A 13,948-nucleotide genomic window follows, 5' to 3' on the forward strand; every position below is an offset into this window, starting at 1 on the left:
AATATGAATGAATCTGAATACAGAAATGAAAACAATGCTTAACTGGCTTTTTTAATCTATTTAGAACAAATGAATAAATTTAGACTAAAAATGAATCCCATGTCATTGCTTTTCAGCAGCTGTTCTCAACTAGGGGGAATCAGCAAACTTCCAAAAGGGTCTCAATATCACTTAAAGTAAGACAAAACAAGCATTAAAATAAGCCAAAACAACTAAAACAAGATATTTATTTTTTTATCTCCCCCAACAATATTTTATTTTATTTTTTTGTCTTTGAAGAACTATTATAACTCCACGACAGTGTTATTTTAGCTATCATACTGTACTATTATAGTTTTTATTGATATTTAGAATATTAAATATTTAGAATTCCAAAATTTTTATTTCAATATTTTATATTTTTCACTGGAAATTTTAATTTATTAACTATGTTGTTTTTTGTCATATTTTAAATGTCTGTTTATTTTATTTCATTTCATCAATATTAGTACATTCAGTAATAAAACAAAAAACAAAACAAAACAAAATAAAATCATTGAGAAATGTGGCCTTGTAAACCACATTTAATTAATGTGTAAATTAAAAATTATTAAATTTAATTTTAATTAAATGTAATTAATTTACTGTAAAACCTACAGTAAATTATTTATTTTATGTGTTTTACTTTTAGTTAACTATAATAACCCTGTTCCATGACCATTTTAATATATTTGATTTATATACATTTTTACAGTTATTCTGCTCTTAAATATTTTAATGGAGAATATATATATATATATATACATTTACATTTATGCATTTAGCAGACGCTTTTATCCAAAGCGACTTACATTGCATTCAAGTTACAGTTTTTTTTTTTACATTTTATCAGCTCTTGCTTTCCCTGGGAATCGAACCCATGACCTTGGCTCTACAATTTGAGCTACAGGAAAGCCATATAAAAATATATATAAATATATTTTTTATTTATAAAAATATAAAAACATTTGTAAAAATTTACATCCATTAAATCATGGACAACTGGAAAAGTCATGGGGCCCTCGAATTTTGTTGTGGACAATGGTGGGCCTTGTAGTCAAAAAAGAGAAATGAAGGTCGACAAGAAAAAAGTCTGTTTCTAACCTGTAAGTATAGAGAAAGGCGGCACGTGTTTGCGGTCTTCTCTGCTGGGTTTGCTGGTACAAGCCGTGTTGTCTGGGGTCTCTATTACTGCTGTCACATTATCATCACCCACTGGATCTCTGGTTGGCAGCACCTGTGTGTCCTCTTCCCTTATTGTGTGTGTGTTTTTCTCCACATGATCCTCCGTGACACTAGATGGCACTGTGGAGTTTTCTCCTTTCTCTTTCGCCGTTGAATCTGGCGCTGCTGTGGGCGGATCTTTTGTCACGGAGCCGTTCGTCTGCTTTTCAACATTGTCTGGAACTCTAGCGTCTTTACTCTCGGCACCTTTCTCTTCATCCTCTTCCTCTTCTTCTTCTCCATTCTTTTCTCCATCCTCATCCTCACCCTTCCCTCCCTTATCTCCTCCATCATCAGATCCATCGTTCTCTGCGGCTGCGGTGGCGTCTGCGTCCGAGGCCGGTGAGGAGGTCGCTTCTGTGGTGGTCACCATGGGTTTGGCTGGGGTCTGGCGGCTGGAGGGCGGAGGCCTGGTAGGCCAGACGGAGCTGGGGAAGGAGGAGATGACCCCACCACTGAAACCCAACCCCGCCAGGAGGGTACTGGTCACCACAGATGCCACCGTCGCTTGGCTTCCGCTGGAAGAGGGGCCGATGCCGGTGGCCATTGAAACGAAGGAGAATGGAAGACCAGAGGAAGTCCAAGTGGAGGAGCCGGAGCTGATGGGTGCCATGTCTGCTGAGGATGCTGGGGACACAGTTGGCTAGAGACAGGAAGAAATGACATTTTATTGACATCTACATTGATTCCAAAAGATAAAATCTGTGCACATCATGTGAGTTAAATAGACTTAAGCAGGTGGGGACCTACAGAATAACAGGTTCCAGGCCATTCTTGAGTCAACTTTTTCATGCATAACTATGGATTTGCATTGAGTTCTAATGGGCAATTAATTGTATCAATGTATCTATATATAGTATTTAATACAATTATTATAAAATCATTATTTGCCGTAAATAGATTTATATTATATTATAAGAAATAAAAATAAAAGGCAAAAAATATTCTAAAAGATAAAAAGCCTTTACATTGAGTAAAGTGTTTCAGGCCATTTTCGAGTAATAAATTGTATATTGCATATTACAGACTTGAAATAACTGTATGAATATATATATATATTTCTACAATAGATAATAAATAAAATAAATATATTTTTAAATAATGTAAAGTAGTGTATATATAGTGTATATGTAATATAAATTTATTGCTATACTTCTACAATAAATAATAAAATAAATATATTTAGAAATCTTTATTTATAATATCTATATTATACAGGTCCTTTTCAGAAAATTAGCATATTGTGATAAAGTTCATTATTTTCTGTAATGTACTGATAAACATTAGACTTTCATATATTTTAGATTCATTACACACAACTGAAGTAGTTCAAGCCTTTTATTGTTTTAATATTGATGATTTTGGCATACAGCTCATGAAAACCCAAAATTCCTATCTCAAAAAATTTGCATATTTCATCCGACCAATAAAAGAAAAGTGTTTTTAATACAAAAAAAGTCAACCTTCAAATAATTATGTTCAGTTATGCACTCAATACTTGGTCGGGAATCCTTTTGCAGAAATGACTGCTTCAATGCGGCGTGGCATGGAGGCAATCAGCCTGTGGCACTGCTGAGGTGTTATGGAGGCCCAGGATGCTTCGATAGCGGCCTTAAGGTCATCCAGAGTGTTGGGTCTTGCGTCTCTCAACTTTCTCTTCACAATATCCCACAGATTCTCTATGGGGTTCAGGTCAGGAGAGTTGGCAGGCCAATTGAGCACAGTAATACCATGGTCAGTAAACCATTTACCAGTGGTTTTGGCACTGTGAGCAGGTGCCAGGTCGTGCTGAAAAATGAAATCTTCATCTCCATAAAGCTTTTCAGCAGATGGAAGCATGAAGTGCTCCAAAATCTCCTGATAGCTAGCTGCATTGACCCTGCCCTTGATAAAACACAGTGGACCAACACCAGCATCACTGACTGTGGGTACTTGACACTGGACTTCAGGCATTTTGGCATTTCCCTCTCCCCAGTCTTCCTCCAGACTCTGGCACCTTGATTTCCGAATGACATGCAAAATTTGCTTTCATCCGAAAAAAGTACTTTGGACCACTGAGCAACAGTCCAGTGCTGCTTCTCTGTAGCCCAGGTCAGGCGCTTCTGCCGCTGTTTCTGGTTCAAAAGTGGCTTGACCTGGGGAATGCGGCACCTGTAGCCCATTTCCTGCACACGCCTGTACACGGTGGCTCTGGATGTTTCTACTCCAGGCTCAGTCCACTGCTTCCGCAGGTCCCCCAAGGTCTGGAATCGGTCCTGCCGCACTTTTTCCTTCCCACAGACTTCCCACTGAGGTGCCTTGATACAGCACTCTGGGAACAGCCTATTCGTTCAGAAATTTCTTTCTGTGTCTTACCCTCTTGCTTGAGGGTGTCAATGATGGCCTTCTGGACAGCAGTCAGGTCGGCAGTCTTACCCATGATTGCGGTTTTGAGCAATGAACCAGGCTGGGAGTTTTTAAAAGCGTCAGGAATCTTTTGCAGGTGTTTAGAGTTAATTAGTTGATTCAGATGATTAGGTTAATGGCTCGTTTAGAGAACCTTTTCATGATATGCTAATTTTTTGAGATAGGAATTTTGGGTTTTCATGAGCTGTATGCCAAAATCATCAATATTAAAACAATAAAAGGCTTGAACTACTTCAGTTGTGTTGTAATGAATCTAAAATATATGAAAGTCTAATGTTTATCAGTACATTACAGAAAATAATGAACTTTATCCCAATATGCTAATTATTTGAAAAGGACCTGTATATTTATAATTCACGTACCTTCTATTTTGTTATTAAAATTATATACACATTATATATATATATATATATATAAGAAAAAGTACAATAAAGAAATATATTGCTCTACTACAATAAATACGTTTTTTATTTAATTTTATTATTATAATAATAATATCTATATAATACATTTATATTTATAATTTATGTACCTTATATATTGTTATATATATTATTATTTGTAATAAATGCATTTACATTATTGTATATGAAATGTTTAAAAAAGAAAGCATAACTAATATACAGGTATATTTATTTATTTAATGCCCATGCAAAGAGACTGTGCTGCCACCTGCTGGACAGATGTAAACTTACCATCCCAGTTTTGACTATTCTTGTGCCCTCAAATATCCTGGTGGTGTTGGCTACCATAACAAAGAACACAAATATGAATGAGAGGGAGAACTTTGAAAAGCAACACCAAATGTAGCATTCATTAAATCCTTGTCTGTGTGCAGGTGTAGCTCTGTACCTCTGAAGAGCATGCTCTGGCTGAAGTCACTGCGCTTGTCATTCAAACACACCGCCTGGACGCGGAACAGGTAAAGCACATCTGTCGACACCGGTGCGATGATGGCCTCCTGAAATACACACACAATGATACATATACAGTGAACATACAATACGTCACGGACAGATACGCCTCAGGAAAGTCAGTCTGTGATGTGGAAGGGTTATCATCCGAAGCTTCCAGTCAAAACACAAAAGAATAATGGTAGACACACTTTGAAGTGTGACCTCTCCTGACAGAGGTCTGGAGGATGAAGGTGAACAGCTGGTTCTCTTCTCCTTCACTTGACGGTAACACCTTTCTTCTCAAGTCATTAGCATTGAAAATAGGCAGTCTCTATCAGTCTCTCCCTCACATAACATTCATTACCACCTAAAGCACCTCTGAGCTGCTCAGCTGGGACACAAAGACATTGGGATTCAGCGAGAGTTTCCTAAGGCGGATATCACTTATTATTTATAACCAGATGTATAATGATATTTCCTTAAAGAAATGAACACTAATACTTATTCAGCAAGGATGCATTATATTGATCAAAAGTGCCAGTAAAGACACTTGCAATGTTACAAAAACATTATATTTCAAATAAATGCTGTTCTTTTAGACTTCATATTCATCAAAGAATACTGGTTTTCACAGAAATATGAAGCAGCACAAATGTTTTGATAATAAGTGTTCCTTGAGCAGCAAATCTGCATATTAGAATGATTTCTGAAGGATCATGTGACACTGAAAATTCAGCTTTACTATTATATTGAAATAGAGAAAAGTCATTTGAAATTGTACTAACATTTCATAATATTACTGTTTGTATTGTATTTTTTTAACAAATAAAAATGCAGCTTTGGTGAGCAAAAAAAACATAAGAAACTCTTTCAAACCACAAACTTTTCAACAGAAGTGTATACGTAATCTTAAATGAATATGAATAATAAAGGATGAGATAATAAGCTGCTCCTTCACTGAAATGTACCATAGTAAGTTTGACTGCGAATCAAGACTGTATTTTAGAGTATAGGCTGGACCCTATGAAATCATTTTTCCCCCACGTTTTCTGCATAAATCTGCAGAATTTTGAATGATAAAATGTGCTTTTCAAATACGCATTATCAAATTAGATTTCAACATGTTTTGAAGACAATGTGAATGGTGCATGGCTGTGCTAAACACCACCATGATGTGGTAGTGGGTGGTTGTCGGGGCGTAAGGTGCTTACAGAGTACCATACTTTTACTGGTAGCTGATACTAATAAAAAAGAACACACAAAGGGTAGTGCATATTAAATTAGGCCTCTAGCAACACACTTAATTAACAAAATCTACTTTGATGGTCAGATATGGGCACTTTTTAACTCCATTTCCTTCATTGTTACCTGTTTGTCTCAATTGTCTCTGTCTGAACCTCACTCGGGCAGCCTCATTTCATCTCTGAGAAATGAAGATTCAATACAATTCTGAATGTATGAGCAATGAGCAATAGCCATTATCATAACTCACTTCACCTCCCCGGAGTCTGCTGAAAAGTGCCATGGGCTTGAGGGATTTGTAAATCTTGCGCTAAGTAAATGGCGTCAGTTCCTCTCCTCTCCAACACCTTTTTGATTTATGCGAGTTTGACTCTATTTCATTCTGTAGAAGACCCCAACTCAAATATTACTCTATGGTTTTGGGTTATTATAAATGAAAAGGAGTAAAAACTCCTTCTCTATTGATCTGGCAAGCAGTCCCTCTAAAATCGTGCCGGCCGCTAATTTGACCCAGATAGCAGCGTCTTGGGACGAGAGAGGAAATAAAAATGGAAATGAAGAACTTAAAAGAAAGGAAAAAGGGAGGAACAAGAAAAAAAAGAGAAAGGAATTAGGAAAAGGAGGGAATGGGGCGGCTCTGATGATATTCCGAGATGGGACGCCATGCCATTTTCAAAAACTGCACTCTGGAATGTTCGGGAACAAAATTAACAATAATGACTTTGTTTCTTTGTGCTGTTTTGTTGCCTCACAAACCCCTACGGACTAGAGAGTTATAAATTTCACACCCCACAGAGTGTGCTCGATGGAAAGTCAAGAGAAATGAGTCTAAAATACATCTCCACCTCTTAAACAGTTTTAGTGCATTAGTATTTTCAAATGGTGGGCCCCAAGGTCGGTGTCTACCGCTGCGGCCCCCTGCTGACGACCTAAAATAGAGTCTTTATTCACAGTCACACTCACTGCGCTTCTGCAAACATGGATCTGAGGCTCTAGCGAAAGAGAGATTACAGGATATTATGCATAAGCTAGGGGTTTACAGACATGATAACAACATCCTCACATGCCAGTTTGTTTTCCAAGAACAGGCTGCACAAAATCTGAAACGTGAAATGCTTATTGCTTAAAAACAAGAAAAATTCAAAATGGAGTCTATATATATATATAAATATATATATACACACACATACACACACACACGCACAAACACGTGTGTGAATGGATAAACTCCGTTTAACTAGGAAATGAGTGACATATGGAAGTTAAACATGTTGCAAATGCTATTTCATGCTGTCTTTAAAGTAAAAGAGGGATATTGTATCATTTTTTGGGAGATATTGTGGTATAGGTGACCAATAAAACACATAAAGCGAACACAACCCCTCACTACTATTGTTTCCCCCAAAAATAATATGGAAATATGTCACATTACGGAAGTTAAGTGTGTTGCGAATGCTATTTGAGTTTTACGTATAAGACAAATAAGACAAATACCTTATCATTTGTAGGAATTATTGTGAGATATTATAATATGGATGACGACTACACACATTCCTCACCAGTTTCTGATCACTCCCTTTGACGTATGTCTCCTCATATGACTCATCGTTTCTTGTCCAGCTGTAGGAAATGTGGTAGCTGATGATGGGCGGATCGTAGGTGATCTCCGGACGGGACCATCGAACGACAAGCGCAGTCTTGTTCATGTGCTGGACGTTCATGTTGATTGGGGCACTGCTGCACGCTGCATGAAAGACAGAAAGAACGGAAATGTGTGTTTACCTCTTTGCCACCACTCTAACCTTGAGCTCCATTAGTGCCCTTAGATCCCACAGCCACTAGATGGCTCTGTTAGACCACTGACTACATCTACTCGGCTTTCACGTGTCCTGAATTGTGTCATGCCCTCTGTAAACACCAGCAGCATCCAAGTTGCTGTTAATCTCCCCAGCAGAAGGTGTTTAATCACCGAGCGTGCCACAGTTTCTGGAAGCTGACAGCGTGCGTAGGGGTGAGCTTCTATTCGTAGAGAAATCTGACAGAAGAAGCCCTAAATTTTCTTTAGTTTTGGTCTTCCTAAAATGCATGCAACATAGACAAACACACACCTCCATACACACACAAAGCACTCCCTCCCACAGCCACAGGGGAGCCATTACATCCAAAACAATGCTAATTAAACTAATTCTACCATCACTCCTCACGCCGAAGCCTCTATTAGCTCTAATCATGAGAGAAGTAATAGTGACTACAGCCGTAATCATACAGCATAAAGAATACAGTGATGCCTGCCCTGACTTTCACACAGATGGCGTGCATTCGTGATTACAGCACACAAACGTGACTGTGACCTTTGAGGATGGAAGCTGGTCCTTTAAATAAGACCTAGTAGAGAGCCTCCGCTGGTAAGAGTTTATGGGGGAATTATGTTCAAAAGCTCATGAACATTCCAATTTGCATACTATTCGTCCTAGATGATATTCAAGATTAAAAGCAGCGGGTTTCAAATCATGGTACGTTGAATATAGTATGCAAAAGGTATGCAGGCAGTACTATTAATACCGCCCACAACTCCTTGCGCAATGAAAGATGAGTTTAAGATGTTCTCTTTTCAAAAGTCAGGAATGCTGCTGCATCACTTTTTAATATATGAACCTAAAAGCTAAGCAATAATGAATTGCAAACCTAAATGCAAACAGTGTGTAACAAGTGAGTTTGTCCCAAAACCTGCAGAGTGCTTTATTTATTACTCAAAAATATGCACTTTCCCATCACCAGCAAAGTACATACAGCACTTTTAGCATATATCATAAGTATCGATTGGGATGCAGGAACGGTAATATATGGGACCCTTAAAGACGGTTCACACTAATAGGAATTTTTGGCACAAAAATGTGGTCTGATTTTGCATGTAATAAATCTGTGAAAAACGGCAGATGGGCTGAAAATTAAAACCATGCTCTGACAGTAGGTGGTGCTTACAGAAAACATGAAATACAAATACTTTAATGTACAGTTATTATATAAAGTTTACTTTGCAATGCAATCTTCACAGTTGCATCTCTAGCAGTTTACTGTTCACGTCACAAAAAATCACATCACTCACAATATACACAAACCCTAGCGCACATATAAAAATCATAGTATACTTTGCAATTTACTAGCAAGGAATTTAACATTTAACATGTCCATTTAACGTGGACATGGACTTGTCCCACATAATACAACACAGAAGTGTTTATATAAGCTAAAAGCAATGATAAGATCATCGTCAAAAAGAGTTAAAACATCCAAAACTGGCAAGAACATTTATCTGACTGATGTATGATATCATGTATCATAACTTGTCATTCTTAGCATTTTTCACATTCTCAACCTCTTTTACATGATTGTGTTTCACGAGTTTTCACAAATTTTGGCCTGAACCCAGAGTACGTGTTAATTAGGTTAATTATCTGAACGTGCTCCTCCTGAACTTTGTTAATAAAACATCATTTAAATAATGAATTTTATATTATGTTCAACAGAATTCCAAGAAATCGTCAGAAGAAAAGCATGATCGTAACATCTTCTCCATCCACGTATCTGTGCAGTACATCCCTACTCTCTCGTCCTCTCAGAAACACAGTCGCAGAGGTTACTGCGTGAAAGTGCAGGTCTCTTATGAGATGCACAGAGAAACGTTTAATAAAAAGGCCATCTTTGGCCCTCCGGCTTGTTGACCATGGAGAGTGAGATTAATGGAGGGATGAAGCAGGAAAGGAGAAAAGGTGAGAGCAGAAGTCAAATTAGAGCGAGAGAAAGTGCAAACACTCCGTTAACCTTGAGTGGCTGTTTTCGAAAAAGACCATTTTAAAGGAACAGTTCACATGAAAAAGCATATTCTACCATTGGATGAAAAAAAAAAAAAAGATTTAAAAAAGATACAGGTTTTGAACAACAGAAGAGTGAAAATAAACGCAACTGTATCGCAAAGCAAGTGTGCGCATTAGCCACACAAGAACTGGCCTAATTACGCACACTTTAGCTTGAAATATTGAATGTTTAACAAAAAGAAAATAAAAAATGTACGCATTTCCCAGCTGGACACACTCGCAGGTGGAATGTGCGCTGCGTCAAAGTCTGTACTATATTCTGATAAAACTGATTCGGCTGTTTTGCCTACTGTGAGGTAGAATTCAGCTATGATCCAGCACGTCTTTTGAATTAATCGAAGCTGACAAAAAGTTCAGCTACAGCCTGCAGGCACCATTGATATGCTTCTGTTTTCAGCTTCTATTACACTATTACTCCACCCTTTCATCCTTTTTCCTTTATTCTATCCTTTCTGTTGCCTTTTTATTCTTCGATAACAGCGCACGGCGTCCACAATCAATTTTGCATGGAGCTGAAATTAAACATATAACCAGGGAGCGATAAGAGAAGCGTTTCTCTCTTCGTATTACGGTGTTTCAGAACATTTCCAAGCACCCAAATTAATTATCATTTCTATTTCTGATTCGGAATGTGCTGGAATTTAAGCAGTTGTTTAAGCAGGATCGGTGCAATTTCAGAAATCTGAATCACCTGGAATTTTTTTTTGATCTGAGTTAACAAGCTGGTCGGACAAAAAAAAGAGTTTAAGAGAGTGCGGGTGGTCAGCTCTCTGTGCTTCTTCAGCTACTGGTAGTTTTGGGCCTGAGGACTTTTAATTTGTCCAAGAGTGGATATACATGTATTACAGAATAACTGTGGCATTTTTGGGTTTCCTTCTCTTAACTAATTTATATACAAGTTGTACATAAAAAAAGTATTTTCCACAACAAAATGGCTGATATATCGATATGTGGTGGAAATGTCAAATATTTTTGAGAATAAATTGGTCAATTACTTTGTCTTGCTAAGGTTAATTTACTAGCTATTGTAGCATTTTAGCTTACTAAAGCCAATCTGCAAAAACAACAGGTTGTGGAATGTGCTACTTTATGATGTAATAGTGTGGCTAAAGACGCCTCCGCAGAAGATGATCAATGCCTGCTTCTACATCACTGCCTGTCTAGCCCCGCCCACTGTAGTGTAAATAGCAAGAGAGTGAAACGCAGGTCTACGTAGAAACCAAATGATAAAAATGGCTTCAAAGACAACAAGACATTGTGCAGTGCCAAGGAAAAATCATTGCATTGTCTTCCTTCTGATCCCACCATTACGAAAGAGTGGATTAACTTTATTTTTAATGAAGTTCCAAATTGCATCAGTAAGAACTTGGTCCTTTGTTCACTACATTTTACCACAGATTAGTTTACAAACAAGGCTCAATTTAATGCATATTTTCAGAAAGATTGAAACTAAAAGACGATGCTGTGCCGACTATATTGGATCCGACAGTCTTGTCGAAACACACAAGTGTGAGTAACTGTTTTTATTATGTGATCACTATTGCTTTGTTTGTTATTACAGATTGTTTGATATGTTCTGAATATTTATGCGTTTTTAACCTAAACCACATCAGTGTCCATCTATGAAGGATGGCTGTCAAAATACTGTCAGCCAATCATAGCAGTCAGCGTTTACTTCCAAATCTACAATCCGCCACGCCTATTCGTTCTGATGAGGGAGCTTAAAACAGGACAGAAAATAGCCTATTACTTAAAAAACAATTATAAAAAAATGGCATTGCAAAAAGCCTCCAAGGGTCAAAATAAAATACATTAATGCATCTGTTGAAGAAACACCCACAACTTATTTTTGCTCTCAATGTAAGAGCAGCTACTGTATAAAGAGGGAGGATGAAAAAAGCTAAATTGTGTCGAAAAATGAAGAGGGATGAAGAGCTGAGGTAAAACCTGTTGTATTGGTCTCCATCTTCATCTCCTCTAGGGAACACAGTTTGGCCATGACGTCGTCTCTTTATCCTGTCCAAGGAGATGAGGATGGTGTGGTCTTTCTGCCTGCCATTTGTGTACTGTGATCAGTGTTTGAGCTGTGGGGAATGAGGCATTATACTTGGACCATGGATCACCAGGTACGATTTTATGAACGTATGAGCGAACTGTACAGGAGCTAGAGCAGTACAATTCCAATGCCAATCAATATCTGTTAAAGCCCTAGATATTATTCTCCATATAGTACAGGGAAAGAGTGTGTAGGATGAGTGTTTTTGTGTAAATGGGGTAAACAACCGTTGTCTGTATTGAAAGGTAGTGGGTGTGTATTTTTGTTTGCCAATTTGTGTGGATCAAATGTTCCCATGAGGAAAACGGCCTCAAAACAGTAAGGATGCTTGTTAGTTTGTTAGGGTTAAATCCCTGTCACATGACCCACGTCAGGGCTTCAGTGCTCCTCTTAACACAAGCGTCAAGTGCGGCTGTGATCTCCACATGAAAAAAACATTTTTATGATGTTGCTAGGCAGCAAGAAAGTGGGAAGTTTACACTGTAAACAGTGACAGAAATACTAATATGAACTGGAGTTTACAGGTTTTTGTAAATGTCACGACATGTCTTCAACGCAGGGTGGGATATCAAAATGTAGGCTTCTAATAGAAGTCAAAAATTCGATACATTACGCAACTATTAAACAGTTTGGTCACATTTAACAATTCAATATGAATAAAAATGTGTAGTATTTTAAAGCATTTAGGGCCAGATTTACTAACAGCTTGCACAAGTGTTAACCATCTTTTGGCGCTAAAATAGTACTGTCAGGATTTACTAGACATGCAGTGAAGAATTAGTGCTGAAAAGGCATAGACAGTTATTTTGCCCTTACCTAATTGAATATGCATTTATAGGAGTTTCCCTTTCAGACGCAAAATTTTTTTACGTTTTACTGGTATTTGCGCCATTATTTAACGCCCAAAAAAACATGTCTTAAAGCAGGTGGTAATTTGCGCTGCTCTTGGTAGATTGTGCTGATTATTATGGAAATTATCTGGTTGCATCTGTTCTCTGTAATGTGTGCATTGTCAGTAAATCACACGCAGAATTTTCCCCTCCCATCGGCGCTTTTATGGAATTGCGCTCTAACGCTAATTTGCCCTGTTTAATATATCTGGCCATTAGGAGGGAAAAAACTAAATAATGTGTAATTGTTGGGTTTGTGTAATATACAAAATATACACACTACTGTTTGGGGTCAGAAAAATTGTTTTTTGAAAGTCTTTTATGCTCACCAAGGCTATATTGCCATTAATTACACAAAAAATTAAGCCAAATGAAAGTCCCCATCACGATAAAAAATCAAATGTGTGTGTACATCTGAATGCTTCAACCTTTCGTGTCCCAATATCCTCAACAACGACCAAAGCAGCTGTCTTTTGGACACCAACAGATCTGTGGCGTATAGACAGAGGTGAGAAAAACAGCGTGTCCTTGAAAAGCTGCAGTCCTGTGCATTTCCTGCGAGCGCGGGTGCCACATGGAGCAGAGAAATGAGCGAGAAAATAGGCAAGTAAAGACAGAGCGTCTAATGACACAATAGCAGAGGACGGCACCATATGCCACCTACTCACTCTCATTACACACACGCACTCACAGAATCTGACACACACGCGTTTGCTCTTGCATTATGCGATGCATTATGAGTAAGCACTAACGAGGGAAATCTGAATCTATTTGAATCTAAATGTGTATCCAAAAAGATTCTAGAGCTTATGAATACAGGGTACGTGATTCACAGCCATAATGTACAAACATCTGGCTTGATAGAAGCTGCCAGCCAATCAGCTGTCAGCAGAGCCCGCCCACCTTTAGAAGCCTCAGTACCGTATGGGTTCCCCAGGCTGTCAGTCAAGTCAGGGAGCCAAGCATCTTTGACGGCGGATTTGAAGACCTCTCGGTTGTCCAGACTCTGGAGTGGGCGGAAGTTGTTACGTAGGTATTCCACGGATTTAACATGATCCTGCTGTTCTGTGGTGAAGATGGAGTAGAATGCTTCCAGCTGAGAGAGAACAAGAGAGAGAGTGCAGTATGTTTTTATATCTGTCTCTTATTTTGCAGTAAGTCATCTCCCAAGATGCACAGAGCCTCTTTTCCCCTCCTTCCAAACTAGTGACTCAGAGGAATGTTATTTTAGCTCACAGGCTGATCAAACACATGACCGACCGTCTGTCTTACTTTCGGCTTTGCTATGCCACTAACCTTCTGCCTCCATCCCTTTCCAGCTTTCTAAAAACTCTGAACATT

General features: G+C 38.2%; 1 protein-coding gene across 1 annotated transcript in view; it reads right to left on the reverse strand.

Moving 5' to 3' along the window:
- Positions 1 to 13,948, reverse strand: part of LOC306854847 (receptor-type tyrosine-protein phosphatase gamma-like) — a 274,645-nt gene that overhangs the window by 30,843 nt on the left and 229,854 nt on the right. The window contains exons 8-12 of the mRNA XM_079393096.1: positions 13,511 to 13,703; positions 7,346 to 7,530; positions 4,501 to 4,609; positions 4,344 to 4,393; positions 1,123 to 1,885 (exon numbers count right to left, since the gene is read on the reverse strand). Of these exons, the coding sequence (XP_079249222.1) occupies positions 1,123 to 1,885; positions 4,344 to 4,393; positions 4,501 to 4,609; positions 7,346 to 7,530; positions 13,511 to 13,703 (1,300 nt within the window). The remainder of the gene's footprint in view (positions 1 to 1,122; positions 1,886 to 4,343; positions 4,394 to 4,500; positions 4,610 to 7,345; positions 7,531 to 13,510; positions 13,704 to 13,948) is intronic.

Source organism: Barbus barbus (assembly GCF_936440315.1).
Source record: "Barbus barbus genome assembly, chromosome: 35".
Classification (NCBI taxonomy): domain Eukaryota; kingdom Metazoa; phylum Chordata; class Actinopteri; order Cypriniformes; family Cyprinidae; genus Barbus; species Barbus barbus.